This window comes from Python bivittatus, unplaced genomic scaffold (genome assembly GCF_059951505.1).
Source record: "Python bivittatus isolate LINGU-HERP-01145 unplaced genomic scaffold, Pbiv_v1 ctg000700_np1212, whole genome shotgun sequence".
NCBI lineage: Eukaryota > Metazoa > Chordata > Lepidosauria > Squamata > Pythonidae > Python > Python bivittatus.
The window spans coordinates 33,983,867-34,003,308 of record NW_028277098.1 but is presented as its reverse complement, the minus strand read 5'-3'; the positions used below and the strand labels follow the sequence as shown (position 1 = coordinate 34,003,308).

At 37.7% G+C, this 19,442-nt stretch overlaps 1 protein-coding gene across 1 annotated transcript in view; it reads left to right on the top strand.

Annotated features, from left to right (window-relative positions):
• Positions 1-523: 523 nt before the first annotated feature.
• MSH4 (mutS homolog 4) overlaps positions 524-19,442 on the top strand; it is a 65,235-nt gene continuing 46,316 nt past the window's right edge. Inside the window, exons 1-5 of the mRNA XM_088154129.1 lie at positions 524-808; positions 3,126-3,290; positions 15,641-15,804; positions 17,238-17,348; positions 18,972-19,087. Of these exons, the coding sequence (XP_088010255.1) occupies positions 619-808; positions 3,126-3,290; positions 15,641-15,804; positions 17,238-17,348; positions 18,972-19,087 (746 nt within the window). The 5' untranslated portion in view covers positions 524-618. The remainder of the gene's footprint in view (positions 809-3,125; positions 3,291-15,640; positions 15,805-17,237; positions 17,349-18,971; positions 19,088-19,442) is intronic.

The following is a 19,442-nucleotide window of genomic DNA, read 5'->3' as shown; positions in this document are numbered from 1 at the left end:
TCCTTCATTGTAATAAATTACATTCTTGCTACAAATGAACACTGCAGCGCGACTGCCTGGGAAGTTTAAAAGGTAGCTTTAAAAAGGTGCTTGTACTCTAGGCTAGTCTTCCTTCACCGAAGGCCCACTAGATGTGTTGACTACAGTTCCCATCATCGGCTGATCATCAAGGCTTCTCTCATAACAACTGTACAGTAATACGTTGCGTCACGTTTGGACAACATTCGATGAGGGGGAAAAAACCTTGTCAGAAAAGGTTTAGAGTGGTGCTGCTGAAGCCTCCACAGTTGAGGGTGGTTTTCCTGGTGGGTTATACATTTTTGCGGTATGACTGAAAATGTTAAAGGATGCCATACTTAAATCATACTTTCAAAAGTTCACCCGTATAAGAAAGTTACTCCGCAAGGTTGAGTGATCTCTGAGGAGAATTATTTTGTCACTTAGCGAAAACACAATTAAAGGGGACCCCCATCCGTGCTGCGTGAAATAGTACAGTCCGCTCTCTCACTTCGGCGCAGCCCAGGCGCGGGCTACCTCGTGAGGCGTCTCCGGAGCGCGGGCGGCTGAAGGCTGTTTCTGACTGGGTTTCCTGGAGGAGATCCATAAATCAAGTGGATCATGGAGGAGGCGTCGGCTGCTTCCACCTCGTCTTCTTGCCCCGAGCTCCAGCCCCGTTACCAGTTCGGTCTTCAGGAGACTCCGGAAAGCGGCGGAGGCGCGGGGTTGACCGACGAGTCCTTTCACCCTCAGCGAGGGAAAAAAGCCAACAGGGGCCCCACCGCGGCCTTCCCTCCGAGAGGGTTGGAAGGTGGGCATTGCCTGAAGAGGGTCCGATCGCAGCCCCCGAATAGTGAAAATACGCTCTCTTCTCGGCAGAAACATCAATCCCCAGCTCACATGCCAAGGCTTCTCTCATAATAACTTCTAAGGGAATAGGAAGCATTAGCAGCAGCTAATGCACTTCCTTCTCAAAGTATATGTGTCTTTATAACAGTTTCGTTTATCCAGCTCTTGAATTGGGTAAACTTCAAAACTTCATTTATTAGGCTTCTTCTGACTCTTCTGGTTATTAAACATTTTATTACGTTTATGTCCTGCCTTTTGCTCAAGAGTGTTGTACATAGTTTCCCCTCCTTTCTCTGCAACAACAGCCCTCTGAGGTGAGAGAGTGGCATTAGGCTTCTTCTCATTCCTCTAGCTATTAAGCATTTTATTATGTTTATATCCTGCCTTTTGCTCAGGAGCAGAAAGTGTTGTACAGAGTTTCCCCTCCTTTCTCTGCAACAACAGCCCTGTGAGGTGGCCTGGAGTTACCCAGTAACCTTTTATGATTAGAGGGAACTTGGTTCTCTTTCATGGCAATCCCATACCTTAAATACATTCCACTGGCTGTCAGTATATCGGTCTGTTCACACGTACTGACTAGTTAATCATTGTAAGCTGAATATTTATGTGAATATTGCAATGATGAATTTTATCTTGGCACAAGTATCCCAAAGTTAGCATTTGCCATTATTATTTTTAGGTATGAGTAAATAAGAATATACAGCTTATATATTAGATAACACATGCCCTCGTATAATGTAAGGCTGTAATTACATATATGCGCACATACTTTAAATTAATGGCTGTAATCCTAGACAGACAGAACAACAGATTTTACAAATATGGATAAAATATATAATTATTGGGTGGTGCACTGGACAGTTTGCAACACTATTTGATGGTATTAACATTCTGAAGTCAACTAAGCCACATTAAAAATCCAATAAATAATTTATTAAACTTGTATAATGTAAGGCTGTAATTAAATATATGCACACAGACTTTAAATTAATGGCTGTAATCCTAGACCTGACAGGTAGAAAATAGGTGGAATTCAAAGGAACTTTTAAGCTATGAAGTTAAAACCCTGTTTAATACAGTTTGGTTTATTTTTAAACAAACTTTCCAATGGTTAAGCAGTTAGAAAGCAAGAAGATTCTGCTCAGTTTTATTACATTACAATTATCATTGTCCCACATCCAAAGCACTCTGGGCAAACATTCAAATAAGATGTATTTTCCTTTTAGATGTTATAATATTAGTCTGCATTTACCAGAGTCCTATGCTACTTAAAATTGCATTTGACATTTTGAGGAAGCAGTTGTTAATTTAAAGATACTCTAAATAATAATTCTTTAAAATAATGTGAATTTCCAAAATGTTTTAGAATTAAATCTTGAAACATCAAATTATTTCAGTATTCTGAAGATATATTTATCTTCCCAAGTCTTTTCATAGAATATATTGGAGGGGGGGGGCTCTGTAGGCCTTTTTGCTCATTATTTCTTTTCTTACTTGCATTTTTAAATTTTAAAAATATAAAATGGACTTAAATGCATCAAAGAGAAGTATCAGTGTACTAATACAAAAGGTGAAATTCACTATTTGTAGCTTTGCTTTCTGTTCTTCTAAGTTCTTAGGCTAAATTTGGGGTGCATTCAGGTTAACTTAGTTATACTTCGGTTCCATTGAAAGTAATGGGATTCAATTATTGATTAACTTGTCCCATTTGTTCAATGAAACTATTTTTTCCTGTTTATTTCAGTGGGCTTATAGATTCTGTGTATCTGTTCTTCTATGAAATTGAAAAAGAGATCTATTTGGGTGAGTACAACCTAGTAATTTAGGAAGCAGACTTTTTCCCTCTTTGTGACTTTGACAAGGAGTGTCTAGAAACTGACTAATGGATTGACTCCAACTCATCTTGAACATGGATGTCAGTAACCTGCAAGTGTCATTACCTAATTTTCTGCAGTGTCATAGGTGCCCCCAATTTTTTTAAAAAAATGTAGGAATAAAATTATCTTGAAAAGTTTACAAGTCTCATGAGATTTAGATGATTTTCAATTTATATTTAAAATATATTTATATGTAATATTTAAATGTTGAATATCCCAAGGCATCAAAGGGCAGAGTGAATGCTATGGCACTCACAGGCACTGAATTTCCAACTTCTACTTTAAAAGAATCAAAATGTTTATTATTAAATAGTGTTTCAAATATCTGCCTCATAAAGAAAATATTGCAATCACTCTATATTAATTACTTTCAAAGAAAACTTTCTTTTCTATATTTATTAGATTCTTATTTTGGAGACAAGAGTTCTTATGCAGAAAACATTAGCACAGTAAATATGACAAGCCCTTCTTCAACCAGAGATATAAAGATTTCTAGAATACGGAAAACGCCTCTCTCATCCAACCGAGTAGGATATAGAAACTCGACTCCTTTCATGGGATATTCAGGTACAGTTGGCTTACTTTGTTTCAAAAGAAATATTAATACTAAATAGAAAAAGACTTGGACTTCATTTATTCAATCCAGACTGAAATCAGTTTGAATTAACTTAGTTGTAGGTTATAAAGTAATCGTGAAGAGTTCCAGAAGGATCTCTTTAAACTGGATAAATAGTCAACCAAATTGCTAATATAGTGCAATTTAAGTATAAATTAATAATTATAAATTAAATATACACATTGGGACCCCCCAAAAAAGTAACTTCCCATATATGCTGATTTAGGTCTGAGCTGGCCAAGACTAACCAGGAAAGTGATCTTGGATTCATAATGGATAGCTCAGTTTTAAGTTAAATTCCATGGTAGGGATCATAGGAAAGGAGTTGAAAATAAAAACAGCGAACAGTTTAATGGAGTTACACAAATTTGTTGCAGAATGGCATCTAGAATGCTATATACAGTTCTGCTTGCCACATCTGAAAAGTAATATTGTAAAAGTGGGAAAAATGCAGCAGTTAGCTGTCAGAATTACCATGGGGCTTGAACTCTGCTATGAGAAAAAGCTAGAACATTTGAGATGCTTTCATTTGGAAAAAAAGGTGACTAATGGGGCAGTTGTATAAAATCATGCATTGGATGGAAGACTCTGTCTCCAAAGAGCTGATTGGAATGAGATTTAGAACAGAATTCTAATTTCTAGATTTAGAATAGAAAGTGCTTCTTCACATTGTGCATAATTTATTTGCGAAAATCTTTACCAAAAAGTGGTGATAGCTACTAACTTGGATGGCTTTGAAAGGGGATTGGATGAATTCATGGAGCACAAGTCTGTCATGTTAGCTCCAAGTTGGGGGGCAGCATATTGTCAAATATCATTTGCAGGAGAACAGTGGCTGGACAGGAGCACCCCAAGGTATATGGTTGGCTATTGTAAGAAACAAAATTGTAGGCTTTGACCTGATCCAGCTAAGTCTGGATCTAGCTCTTATTTTATTTGATTAGTTGCTGAACTGTATATACAATGCTGATGGATGTGCAGAAAATATTTACTTCAAAGAACTTTCATAATTTCCTTTAGAGAGTGTTAGAACATATAGTATCAGTATCTTCAAGGTCAGAGTAGCCTGGCAAATGTATTTTGTTCCTGTGATCAGTATATAATAAACTAAACATGTGAGCAGCAGAAAGTCAATATTATATGTTTATTTTTTTAAATTTATTCCGCTTTTATATTGCTTAATCAACTACAGATTCATGGAGGCTTACAATAGCAATCAGCAATAAAAATAATCACAGAACAGAATAAAATACCCATGGTAAAGTCTAAAACAAAAATAGAAATAACTAACATTCTAATCAAATTGCAAAAAATACACAAGGTAATTATAAAGTACAATATAATACTATTTCTAATAGTAGTAAATTTGGAAAATGGGGGGGAATAGAGCAGCTATTTTCATACTGATAACACAAGAGGGTCCTGAAAAATCCATATCTTCTTGCAGTTTAGAGATCTGCTAATTATACAATAATTCCTTAATTTAGGAATAAAACAAAATCATATGTAAGAATTGCTTTGATAGATCAGATCCATCTAATTCAGCATTCAGTTTTTAATACAATCACAAATAGGGTACAAAGGGTACTTCAATTGTTTATTCCAACATCAAATATTCAGGGATCTCTCTCATCTGAATTTTTATCTATTTCTAATACTGGACTCACATTGCCAAAATGCTAACACTGCATATTGCACATACATGCAGACTGGAGATAACCTTGAAATTTGCAGTATGAAAATAGTGAAAAAAGTTATAAAGGAATGGAACATTAAAAAGCCCAATGAAAATTGTCTACAGAATGCTTATGCTCAAAAAATGGATTTACGAGCAGTCCTCACATTTACGACTGTTGCAGTGTTCCCGTGGTCATGTGCTTGCGATTCAGGCACTTGGCAACTGCCGTGCTTTTATGATGGTTGCAGGATCCCGTGGTCATGTGGCAGTGGCATGTTTTGCCTACATGGGGCCTTAGGCAAAATAAAGAACTGAAAGAGGAGCTGGTTAAAGTGGCTCAGCCTTCCTCTACATGGAGCCCTCCAGGATGCCAGCCTCCCCAGCCAGGAGGCGGCCCTTGCGGCCCTCCTGTCCAGAAGGCACCAAGCTGAGACAGCCAAGACTTGGAGGACACCTGGGAGGGAGAGAGAAAGGTGGTGGGAGCTGAGGGCCCTGCAGGGGTCCCAGATGGAGGAGGTGGCACTCACGAAGCAAGCAGGCAAGGCGGGCATCCCTCCAGGGAGGGCTCTGCATGATGCTTTCAGAGGAATCACTGAGCCAGAAGAAGCCAACTTGCTGCTTCTGCCCTGCATGAACTGCCTCTGCTTCAACTACTTCCACCTACCTATCTCACTCCCCCATCTCAGCCCTTTTGGCCACCCTGCACAGTATGGCTGAGATGAAGATGCCACTGTATGCCACCACTGCCCCCAGCAGACCTTTCTCCCTGTCCTCTTTCTCAGTGCTGTCATCATCATCTTCCTTCTCTTCCTCCTCCTAGGCATCTACCTCACCCACCCCTCCGCTGGGCTCGCCAGTGCTGGCTGCCTTGAGCCCTCAGCGCAGGGACTCTTTTGGTGCTGCTCGCCCCTTCCTCTTGTTGTCTATCCCTACAGGGAGTCCTCTGTATGACCTCTAGCCAGAAGATGGACATCCTGCCAGGCAGCTCTGCCAAAAGCCAGGGAGGCAGATGACAAGGAAGCAGAGGCAGTGAGGGGCAGCCTACAGAGGTGCTGTGTTTTCCTTAAGGTTTTACATGGCCAGTCATTGTATTGTCTTCCCCCATGAAGTTTCTCCCAGAGGCCCAGATCCTCCTCTGACTGTAAACATCTTCCTCTGATCTGTGGAGAGTCCAGACAAAGTAGGAAGCTTCTGTGTCCTTGTTGCATTGCATACTCAGAAAAGCAGTGTAGGCATGCCATCACAGTGAACATGGGCAGGAAGGTCTTCCTTGAGACATCGATTATAGTAGCAGAAGGTAGGGGAGGGTTGCAGTTGCATAAGACCAGTAAGGTAGCCAGAGCCAGAAGACCCATCTGTGTGAAGTTCCTGTTGGGATGGGAATAAAACTCTTGCTTTAGGCAAGAAGTGGCTTTTCTCAGCTAAAGGATGCCCCCCCCCCCGCCCGGCACTTTATACAGGCACATTTTTGGTCATTTTAGTTTTTTGTTATTTCTGTAACATAAAACTAAAATGACCAAAAATATGCCTGTATAAAGTGCCGGGCGGGGGAGGCATCCTTTAGCTGTCAGCTAGAAACAATGGCTGAGTTCCTACATCATGCTAAGCCATTTTTCCCTATGGCTTACTGAGTAAGACATAATTAGTTAGGCCATTAACCATAAACTATGGCAATATTTGAATCATCTTCAAGATTCTGGGGTTCAAATAATCCCCCTGTTTATTTAATTAAAGTAGTTTATTCAATGTAAAAGGTCAAAATGAAGGAAAGTCAGCTAGGGCAAATTTAAAATGACATAGCTAATTAACAACAATGAGAAAAAACCAGCATTTTTCAGTGGGGCATAGAAGCAGAAGTTGAGAAAACAACATGAAACAATAGCAGCAAAACTCCCCAAGATTACTTTGTTATTTCAAAGACTGAGGAGAATGTAGAAGATCCAAGAAGAAAGCTAATAATTATAATAGTCATGAATAAAATAAAGCACAACATTCACAAGGTATTATCTTGACATTTCAAGATTTTCCTACAAAGCAAGGGACCCCTTGAGTCACAAGGAATCACTGAGTGCACAGTCTATTATTAAGTGCGTGCCCCAATCAGTGAAGAGGCCAAAAGGGCATCTGACAACACTTCCCTTCCCACAACAGCCTCTTGGGCATTTCCTGCAGACAGAGCTCACTTTAATGAATCCCTGAGTGCTGATAAAATTTTTAATTAGGACCATTTCCAAAGGTCTATAATAATATAAATATTTTAGAAACTTATTATACAGCCATCTGTAAACCTGGTGTGCAAATCCAATGAGAATAGTTTTTATACTCCAACTTTAAATCTACTGCCAGATATATTGGCTTTCTTCAGCTGAATCATTACGGACCAATACTTGTGACTGGCCTTGCTTTAAAATAAAATTATGTTTCATGAAGACCCAGATACCCACCACCAATGCTGCATGATTCTTGGGTGGTGGTGCTCACAGAACCATTGACACAGAATCTAGAAATGGCTTTACAAAGCAAGCCAAACTTTTGGATTGAGTGCTTGATAGAATTATCAATATAACACTGACCTTGCTCCCTCTAACCCACTGTTTAGAAGTTGCAGTGAGTATTGTTTGTGTTTAGATGGTGGATCTCATTGACATTTTCTCTCTAATATCAACCTTGCAATATGATCTTATGCTGGACAGGTTGCTGAATATGAAGGATAGAACAATGAAGTAAATGCCTGAGTCCCAACCTACAAATGAACAGGTCCACATTCATTCTAACTATGTCAAGGATGCAATTATAGAAGATACAGAGAAAATTCTATTTCTGTCTGAAATTATAGATACAACCCAAAATATTGATAAGAAAGATCACCTTAGCCAAGTGATTCGCTATAGATTTATGTCTGAGCATAAAAATTCAAGAATCCTTCTGGGGCTTTTTCTAAGTAGAAGATCAGTCAGTAGTAGAGAAGGTTTAATGCATAACATTTTAAGCATCATTGAAAGTAATGGACTGAACATGTCAAAATTGTAAGGACAAGTCTGTGATGGAGCTGCAAATATGAATGGGTTGTAATCTAGTGTCTAAACTAGAATTATAGCATAACAACAAAACCCTACATATTTCCACTATTTAGTGACTGGTGCTGTTAGGTGTTCCAGAACTAATATTTTTTTATAGCATATACTGTATTTACAATAATTTTTCATATAGTATCAAATTATGGCATTCACTCTCTCTATGTTATGTGTCAGCCCTTCAAGGTAGGCCAGGTCGGGAAACAGCACAAGGATTAGAGGAATGCTACTTTATTATTGTAGGGTATAATAACAGAATCGTAAAAGCTTGTCAGAGTTTCCCTCTATCCCCTCTTATACCAAGCAGAGTCAAGGAAGGGTTATTTTGAGTTTCTTTCTCATAAAAGTTGTCTCTTATTTTCCCTGAACAGTTTCTGCATGCATTCTTCAAAGTTATCTCCACGTTCCTCTGCACCATCTCCCCTGTCAGAATCAATGACCCCTTCTGCTGCATGTGAAGAAAATCCAGACAAGTTGTTATGGCAAATGGCTACAGTTTCATTCCCCTCAGTCTCATTTGTAAATAGTCCCAACAGCTTCCCAAAGCCAACAGACAAGCCTTGCTATGCAGAGTCAGAGCTGGAAAGCCCCCCCTCCATTCTTGTAGTCCCCCCCTTGTTGCATGACAATCATTACTGGAGAGTTTATTGTGGTAGGAAGTAAGGAATTACTTTCATCCTGGGGCTCATTTTCTATTGATAGTGGTGACACTATCATTGGGGCTTGTGAGGAATTTCAGGTGGAAATAGTGTGCAAGGTGTGGAGCGTAGATATCTGTTGCACTCTCCCACAACCTCTCTGATTCAGGGTAGCCCTTCCAGTAAGTAAGTAAGATATTCCAAATATCTCCTCCTGCATCTAGAATCCCAGAATACATTTCACTTCATATTCTTCCTCCCACCAGAACCAAGATGGGGGAAGGAGCAGCTTTTGAGGCCAAGTGGCAGAGGGGCTCCTCACAAATAAGCAGTGACTAACAGAAGATGGATAGAAGCAGGCAGTTGTAAATGAAAGGCCACTGGGATAATTTGCTGTTTAACTGGGAAGGAACCAGTAGACTTCAAATACAGCTTTATGGATGTATGGGCAGAAGGTAAAAACAATGAAAAGCCATGCTAAATCCTCCCCCTCGTCTTGGCATCCTTTTGCCTATGTGCATCTGTGGCACACTCATGTTGTATGTAGCCTTGGCCAAATCTAACTGCTCTTTTAAGAGAAGCTGAGCAGCCTGTCTCACCTCTAGAAAATCAGAGGTGTGAGAACAGATGCTGGAGTTCTGGAGGGCAAGATGTGAGGGTGATAGCCATCGACTCTCTGAAAGGGGGAGCTGTCTATGGAGAAATGTATTAACTTGTTATAGGTAAATTCTGCAAGAGGCAACAGTTAAGTTCAGTTGTCCTGCTGACAAGAGATGTAACATCTCAAGTATTGTTCAAATAATTTATTCACTTTCTCTGTTTATCTCTTCGAGGTCAGAAGATCTGAAGATGACATTAATCTGAATGTCTAATAGTGGTTTAGAAAGAGTTATGTAGTCTCCTCAGCCAATTAAAGGTCCTTGCAAGGAATAAACACAGTCTGGCTTTATTCAGTAACAGACATGACAGGATGAAACATAGTCCTTGACATCTGCTCTCACTCTCACCCACTAGAACTCTCTTGAGCAACCTCATGTAAGGTTTTAATTCTCTCCTATGTATAGCAGTTCTATTGTCATGGCATAGTTGCAGTATTTCTTCTCATAGGAAGGGGAACATAGAAATTGCTGTTTTGAAACAACTATCTGTCATTCATAGAGAAACGGGATGAATTAGGCTCCCTGGAAGTCATCCATCCACGCCCTGCTGTTAACTCTTTGTGGTAGGCCAGGTCAGGAAACAGTCATCCCAAGGATTATAGGAATGTTACTTTAAACTGCCAACATTTCTCTCTGTCCCCTGTTGTAGCTCATAGAATCATGGCTGGGTTCTTTTGGTGTCCCCCCCCTCCCCCACACACTTCCTTTCACAGGATTGAATTCTGTTTGACTTTTCCTAAACTGTTCCTGCATATCTTATTCAAGGTTATCTCTGTGCTCCTCTATAATATGACACCTTAGTAGAAAACTGTGATGAAGGCAGTATTGTTAATAAGATAGTCAACATCCTTTGAGGCTCTTGTAGCCATTCATTTTTACATCAGAGATATCCACAAATCTTTTCATTCTCCTGGAAAAGAGAAATGAAATAATAAAATCAAGATCTCTGAAGTGTAAATGGAGTAATTCCAGTTTGTGTTTTTGACCAGAACTCTCTTGAGCACCCAATGCAAGGTTTTAACACAAAATTGGTTCCAACCTTTTATTATCACAATTCTATTCAAAACTGTTACAGTCACCACAAACTGACATAAGCAAAGCTACAGAGCTTCTCAATGAACTGCAAGATGCCAGAGATTGGTGCTGTACAATATAATGCACGATTATGCTTTGGCAATGTCCCAGTCTTGGGAATGTATCTTAGAAATTTCAAGATTCATGGGTGTCATAGGTGAAGAAGGATCAAAGACCAACATCTTCAGAGAACATTTACTGTACCTGACTGGGCATAGATTTTCATGCTTGAATAAAATAGTCTCTGCATTTTATGCCCTGTAGCCATCAACCATGATATCAGCAACTGATGTCAACATCTTGTATACAGACCTGGAGAACCTATGGCCAAGAAATACAATAATGATGTTGGATGCATTTCCATGGAAATTGCTCTCATTCAGATTGTTACTGTAATCTGATACTGCTTTAAAAAATCACAAATAAAGGAAATGGCAGAACGTCTTTGGATAGAAAACCATGCTCGGTCATCAAAAGTTATTGAAGTTTTCCCTGAATGTCTGCTTTTTAAAAACCATACCTGTTATAATAGCAGCTGCATATAGGTAATTCTTAAACTTAAACTTGTAAAAAAACAATGCAAAGCAACGTGCCGCAAGAATAAGTGGCTTTTTAGTACTCTCAATTAAGAATGACCATGCCAGAAAACGGAACTTTCTGAAGATAGTCACTATATTTGCAGATGAAAAGTCATGGAAGAAAAATGTTTCAGTAACCCTTTACAACTCTACTCCCATGATCCCTACTTGCAAACAACAAGGATAATGTTTCTGGGCCCTGATTACTGACCCATATGGTTTGTACAAAGTTGTGCTGGATGCAGCGTGGATCCATGCAGTGTGGATGCTCTGGATAGCAGTCAACACAGCTCAAGCAGAAGAAGAGGGAGAAGAACTTCTGTGTAGCATTGCCTGCCTGCATAGAAGGGAATCTAGTGCTGTTGCTGTTTCTAATTTATCAGGATTTGGCTTGACTTACGGACACAATGTTTTATTACTATTAAAATTACTATTACTATTACTAGTAATTACTATTACTATTATTATATTGAGTGCATGCTGAGTCACAAGTCTGCATTTAAAAATAAAAAAAAACAGTTTGATTAACTGCTGAGCTTTGTATTGTTTAAGTTATGACTGCACTCTATATATTCTCTTGGTGTCAGTCTGCATAGTATGATGATCTCATTTTGCTTTCTTTGCCAAGAGCCCATTTCAGCCTAGCTACACCCATAAATAAAGCATGCTACCAAAGGTCCAAGCCTAATCTGAATGTCCTTGTTAGGACATTGAGAATATCAGTGTTCCCATTAAATTGCTGTACAATCTGGTGCCCTTCAGATATGCTGAACTACAATTCACCAATTGAGGAAGACTATAATACAACCTATTAGATGGATGTAATAATTGGCCCAAATTGTTCTTATTATACTCTCTTCTTACAATAGGGTTGGACACTTAGTTCTCTATTTTTTTCCAGAAGTTTCCTTAATTATAGGAGGCTTTGAAGTATGGGCCAGTCAGTTGTTAGATTACTTTTTGAAATAACTACATGACATAAACTCACCAGTTCAAATTGGCAAAAATACAGAGAAAGGCTTCCAAACTGACAGTACTATATAAAGCAGCCTTCCTCAACTTCTGCCCTCTATATGTGTTAACTGTAATTCCCACTATGTTCCCACAAATGTCACTAGCATGGAGAAGGATGGTGTAAAGACATGTAATCATTAAATAATCATAGAGTTTACAAATTCCTGTATAAAAATCATTTTTTCTTTCTAAAAGTCCTTTTTTTCTTGTTAAGTTATTTCAAACAACTAGGGAAGCACATATTGGAGATAGTTTACAAGTCTTAGCTTAGATTTATTAATAATTTGCATGATATTTGATACTGTTATAATCGATATTGTGTTTTTTCTTCTGTTTATGTAGTTGTTTAACTGGACAGCAGAGGGCAGTGTAAAATTACACTAGAATTTTAAAAGTAATATTATTGAAAGAGCTAGAAATCTAATGTTAGTTATGGTATTAAACAACTATAAATTACAGAGCCTGCAGGAAAGGAGAAGAAATTGAAATGGAATATCTTCTGCTTGGAATTCAAGCCAGTGTTTCAGAAGTAAAATTTTAGAGACTTCTCAGATGTACATATTTGAAAATACTAGGTGATGATTTAAAAAAAAATTATCTTATTTCATATATAATTTGTACAAATTCCATGTTCAGACTCAACAAATGCCTATGTAGAATCATAGATATGGAAGGGGTCATTTAGATTATCATGTCCAATTCCTGCTTAGTGCAGGAATCCCACTTAAAAGTATTGCAGACAGATTAAAGTCTAGCCTCCGCTTAATAGTTATGCCACCCAGCCCACACTTAATCTTGCAAATAAGCATATCATGAGTACTTTGTCAGATGCTTTGCTGACATACATATTATCATATGTTACTTCCAGAACTTTCCCCAAATCTATTAAGGAAGGTATAATCTATTAAGGAAGATATAATAAATCAGGTTAATCTGACAAGATTTTTCTTGCCAAATCCATGTTTTCAAGGTGGTTACAGGCTAATCTCTTTATGATATTTATATAGATGTCAGAGTGAGCACCCTAAACTTGGCTCTTTAGGGATCTTGATGCAGGGGAACAGACCAGGAGACAGCTAGAGATGAAGTGGTATCAGACTTCCATGATGCTTACTGGACACACCTTAGAACATATAATCATGTCTACTGTGTAGTGGTGACTGATGCAAAGAAGGTTTACTTTGTGGTGTCCGTTGCATCCTCAAGTAATCATCCACCTGACTTCTTTAGAATGGTAAAAGGCTTATTGAAGTCTGTCTCAGAAAACCAGTCCTGGAACCCTCAAAGACTTGCTGTGCTAGATTTGTGAGGCACTTTGAGGATAAAATTTTATTGCTGTCTCAAGATGGTTCAGTATATGAAGCAATATATTAACGCATTAAGTAAGTGAATAAATTTCTACAGTACTTAGCATGTGACATGTTTTTTCAAGAGCTATCACTTGCAGATCTCTTTGTACACTGACAAGACAGAGAAAAGCTGGTTGTAGAGATAAAGCACCACAGCAGTCAGGGAAATTGAACACAAAGGAGCAATAGAAGTTAGAGCTTCTAGTAGGTGGAGCTACAATTTCTGGATTGCAAAAATCCAAGTGGCCACTAGATGGAAGCAAAGATTCTAGCTTTTTACTGCCATTTATCAGTCATCTGGATTGTTGCAGCTAAAGGTAGTAACCCTAGTGGTGATCACCAATTTAAACAACGTTAAAAGGATTATGTATATTTATAAAGGTTAAGGCTAGGTAGGAATACTAGTAATGATCATTATATTTTATACAGTGGATAAGAGCCAGCATCCCTCTAAATACCAGTTACTGTGAAAGATTAATGAAAGAGGCTTTTTCCCAAATGAGCTGCTTGTGAGTTTCCCATGTGAATATATTTGGCCACATATTTCTCATGAATTTCCTTGAACTAAATTATCTTAAAGTGCATGTCATTATATTTTTATTTTAATTTACAAACTAATAAATTTCTGCTTATCTGGGGAGTTTGCTGAATATATATAACCTACTACTGTATCTCATTTTTCAGTAGCTTTGTTTCACTAACTTCCAAAATAACAGGTGTAATGCATGGATGGTTATTTTCCCCTGACACCTTCCAGTGATATTTTTACCTCCTTTTAGCTGGTTTGGGGGAATTTAAGTGTATGAACTGGAACGGGAGATCTTTAGAGCATGCATCTGGGAGCAAAATGTTCCCATTTCCACCCTTACAACTCTCCAAACTCTCAAAACCATTTCAGTAACCACATTTCAGCAACACAATCTACAGGCATGCAGGGAGAGGATTGAGATGGGAATAGTTTACCTTCTTTTTTTATTAAAAAAAGAAACTTTTTAAAAAGCACACTGCTGAAGAGGGGCCATTTTGCCACTTAATATCAGCAGTTATGATATTTGTGGAGCTGATGGGGCTGCAGATGGAGGGCTGAGGGCCTGTGATTTGCCCACCCTGTGTGTAATGAAGTGAGTGGGGTTGCTTTTCCATTTGCAACTCTTTGCAAGGTACACCAGTAGGCAAGGGATTTCAGTAAATGAGTGGGATCCTATCATTTCTTTTTTTCTGATCCTAGAATGGGAACATTTCCCATGCAAGATAATATTTAATTAGCCAAGAGTGCAGAACAATCCAGTTTTCTTCCACTTACCTCCCTTTAGGCACAGCTAGGTAATTATATGTATTATGTGCAAAATGAATAGGTTTGAATTGAACATATTTTACTAACATTCAATTTCATATTACAGAGATAGTCTGAGTTATAAAACAATTATAATTAAACAAATGAAATTTCTGAAAAACATTGTGATATAGTATTTTTCAAGCAATTGGGAATGTTTATGTTTAAATCCCATGTAAACAAAAAGCAACTTCCAACAAATATCCCAAATGTTTTTTTTTTAACTTGCATCCTAATGATCGTAGCAACATAAACATGCAGTTAAGTTGTAAGACCCAAACATTGGCCTAGCATTTGTGAAATCAATTGACAGGAAGTTGATAGCTCAATATAAAGAACCATGTTTAAAGAGCACTGGAAAAATAAGAGAAGATGTGCATTGCTTGAAAAACAGACTCTAATCCTGCATGGTAATTCAGAAAGCAACCACATGAAGAATATAATTACGTTTTGGGGCTATGTTTGTTTTTCATAAACTGATAACAGCCTGATGAAATTATGAGAAGATAAGCACATTCCAGACAGAAAGACTGTATTCTTCCAACCAGAGGAAAAAGACCCCCAAAATGTAAATTTAAATCTGAAGTACTAAATGTAAATTTAGACCTGAAGTACTAAATTTAATAATATAATTCCACTGAGGGAAAACAGAATTCAAATTCAGTTGTTTCCTATCATTTATTTGTTTGTTCAATTTCTGAAGGATGTAGTTGATTTTTTATTGGTACATTTTGGCCAGTATGCCAAAATTTTAAGAGTTGTGGTGTTTCTAGGACAATTGCATACTTTAAATACCAGTGAAAATCACTAGCTGCCACTCATTATAAACACCATTTATTTTTGTAAAGCTTTTCAGAGCAGATCTTGGTAGACTAAGTCAGAACTCTAAATGTATCTTTCACAGTAACATCATCTTCAGCAGTCTCCACTCACAGTATTGCATCTGTTATTGTGGCTGTAATAGAAGGGAGAGGACTTGCTAGAGGTGAAGTGGGAATGGCAAGTATTGACCTAAGAAATCCAGAAGTAGTGCTATCTCAGTTTGCTGATAATACAACATATACCAAGGTAAAATCTGAATATTCCTCTTTATTATATAAACTGCTAAGATCTTTGCACTGAAGTCAGCAGAATTATGTGTAGCCATCGTCCTGGCTAATTTCATTAGAATTCTAAATTTTTCTGATTGTTTTTTATTGACATTATGATTGGACTTAGTTGATTGCAAAATCATGATAAAACTATAAGTGCTAAATACAAATAAACATACTGTTATATTTATATATAACAGTTTACCAGTAGTAATAACAAGTCATAGTCATAGAAGATAGTAGTCCAATAGTGTCTGCTCATTCAACAAGATCTGGTACAATGGGCTCCCTCCATATCCCTTTGTTCGGGGAAGGCCACCTACAGGGACCAGAGAAATTAGTCTTCTCAGTTGCTGCCCCCTTTCTGTATAACAGCTTCTTCCCAGTTATCCACTTTTTAGGAAGGTCATTATAACATGGTTATGCCATCCAGAATCCTGTGACCTTACCTCTGTCAGGGAAATATTTATTTTTAGTTAAAGAATATTTTAATTAATATTATTAATATTATATGTGTATTGATTATAACATATGTTTTGTTTTTTATTGTATTGTTTTAATGTGACTTAGGAGGTGAGGTGTATGCCATTCACTGTTGTTAGCTATTGGAATAGTCTATAAGCCAACAAAGAAAGAGAACATTTGAGGTTCCAGGCTGTATGGAAACTTACCATGAATGAAACCAGAGTCCATTGTGTATTGAAGTAGCATGCCTCTAGTCACAGAAAGATAGATAGTGGAGACATCATTCCAGCATGAAGGGCTGAGATCTGCCACTGCTTTAAATCCACAGTCCAGGGCAAGAGGAGTTGTTCCTCCAACTAAGTGATGGGACCATGCTACTTTTCTTGCTGTTGTCTCAATAATAAGCAAAACTTATTTTACTTGATGGAAGATATATAAAGGTTTTACTGTAGTATTGCATGACAGAGAAAGCTGAAACACTGATCCCGGGTTGTAGCGAATGGGAGCACAACAACCACATTTTATGAAGGTTTTGGTAGAAATATAGTTTTCATCACATAGAAATGTTTGCCATTGCTTTCTTCCAAAATATTTTTTCCCAGTTTAGCCTACAGTCCTAGCATTTTCTGGTGATCTTCCACCATTACTAAGTTAAAGCCTGCTTAGCATTTTGGGATTGGCCAAACTTGGCTGGATGCTCTCACCTATCTGAGGAAAACATAGTTTATATACTGTATGTATAATTGAATGAAAGCTATTTTTGCCTCAGTCTTTCCTACATTGCCTCCCAGTGTCTAAGTTTAGATGCAGAAATGTGTTTACTTATTTTACTGGCATCATATAAATGATTACAATAAAGTTTTTTTTTTAAAAAACTAATACTTAATGTGTTCTGAACACTATTCAAATACACCTTTTTACTAAATTGTGTTGTGTGTTTTTTAGGTTATCACCAAACTCAGAATTTTAACACCCTTAGAAATAATAATGTCAAACACTGCATGTGATTCAGGAAATGCAACAAAACTGTACAGTTTGATAGCAGAAAATTTCAAGGTATGTTTAAAAATAATTATTAGTTTATTCTTAAACATTCATATTGTAGTTATTTTCCAATTTTATGGAGCACATGGTTATATCCAGGTCCTGAGACAGTCCTGTTGGAAGACAGAAGTAAAGCAAGAATAGAATTTGCTATCCCATTTATCCTTTCATCACAAGATATGAAAAGGTACAAATAAATGTCTCTCAAGGATAGCCATTATGTTCTACATTACTTTGGATACATCTGAACTTGCATCTAACCTTCTGTGGTTGAAGCCCTTTCTCTGATTTAGAAAGAGAAATCTGATAATTTTGTGGCCCCTGAAGCACATTTCCAAGGGCCATAATATGATATTTACTCTTTTTGAATAGAAATAAGATTGTAATCAAATGGCTAGACCTGATAAAGGTGAGGTCCCCTTTTCTCTCAGTCAGTATCTATAATATGCTTTGTTGTTGTTTAGTCGTTAAGTCGTGTCTGACTCTTCGTGACCCCATGAACCATATTGCGCCAGGCCTTCCTGTCCTTCACTGCCTCCCTGAGTTTGCTCAGTTTCATGCTCATTGCTTCAGTGATGCTATCTAACCATCTCATCCTCTGCCGTCCTCTTCTCCTTTTGCCTTCAATCTTTCCCAGCATCAGGGTCTTCTCCAAAGAGATCTCTCTTCGCATTAGGTGGCCAAAATATCTGAGCTTGAGCTTCATTATCGATCCTTCCAATGAGCAATCAGGGTTGATTTCCTTTAAGATTGACTGGTTTGACCTCCTAGCAGTCCAGGGAACTCTTAAGAGTCTTCTCCAGCACCACAGTTCAAAGGCATCATTTGGGATTATATCTTGGATTATAAATGTTTTAGAAGCATACTGACCTTGCACTGAAGAACAGGACATTTAAATTTCATAGGTCACCTTTCTTTCATCTTACATTGCAACATGAAAAGAAAGGATATCAAAGAGTGTTCTCTTTTCCCAGTAATGTCCAGATCACAACATCCTTGTATCTCTCTTCCATCTGTTATTTGTTCAAAATTTGCTTCCAGGCCATTTCTGATTCCCTATTCTTTCCAATCTGCATGATGCATATCTTAAGTTCTTATCTGACTAGCAGTTCATATTCTTCCCCCATTAATAATCCCATTCATCCTGGTAGAGATATGTATAAATATAAAAAGCCTCAGATCTGGGAAGTTGTTGCAATCACGGGCCTGGGCAGAGTCAAGGGCCTGAGTCCTGCAAAGAGGCTTTACCGTCAGAGACATCAAGATTCTCTCAGGAATTGTGAGAGGAACACTAGCAAGCAGAAAGCAAGATGTGGAATTGTTCTCCTCATTTCATATGCCCAAGCAAGATCATCTTGTCCTCTGCTTCAGCTTACAGTGCAGTACTAGTAATAATATCTCTTAAAGTAATTTAATTGCATGTGCATGCTGTCATTTATGAGCTGCACAAATATGGACAATTGCTAGAAATCAGCAAAGGTAATATATGCATCTGAATCACTCCTATATTGTCTTTTATCAGTATTTGGGTCTAAATAACTCAATACTGGAAAAATAGTCAGTTTTTAATTACTTTAGAATATTGGTAGTACACTGGAACTGTTTTTTGTAATGATGCCTTTGCTTCCTTTTCAGAATGTGACATTTACCACAGTCCAGAGGAAGTATTTCAATGAAACTAAAGGTTTGGAATATATTAAACAATTATGTACACCGGAATTCAGCACTGTTTTAATGGAAGTTCAGTCCAAGTATGTGTGTTCTAAAAATAATTAATTCACTTTAGCTTGCCATATTGTTAATAATTTTTCAGTCAGTAACCTGGGAACTTTACCTATAAGTCTTCTTAACCTTCTATCTGAATCAGTAATGTAAGTATTTTTAAATATAACAACACAGGTATTGACTTCGACCTAATTTGTATTTTATATTGAAATGGATCCAAGGAACACGAGTAAAAGTTCCAGTGATTGCCTTTCTATGGACCTCTTGGGTCCCATGAAAAGATGTGGGATGTGACATGCAACAATTCAGTGAACATGGAGGGTAATCCACAGATGGAAGCCTCCTGTATTTCCTAATTTGGTTTGGATTCAGACCATAATT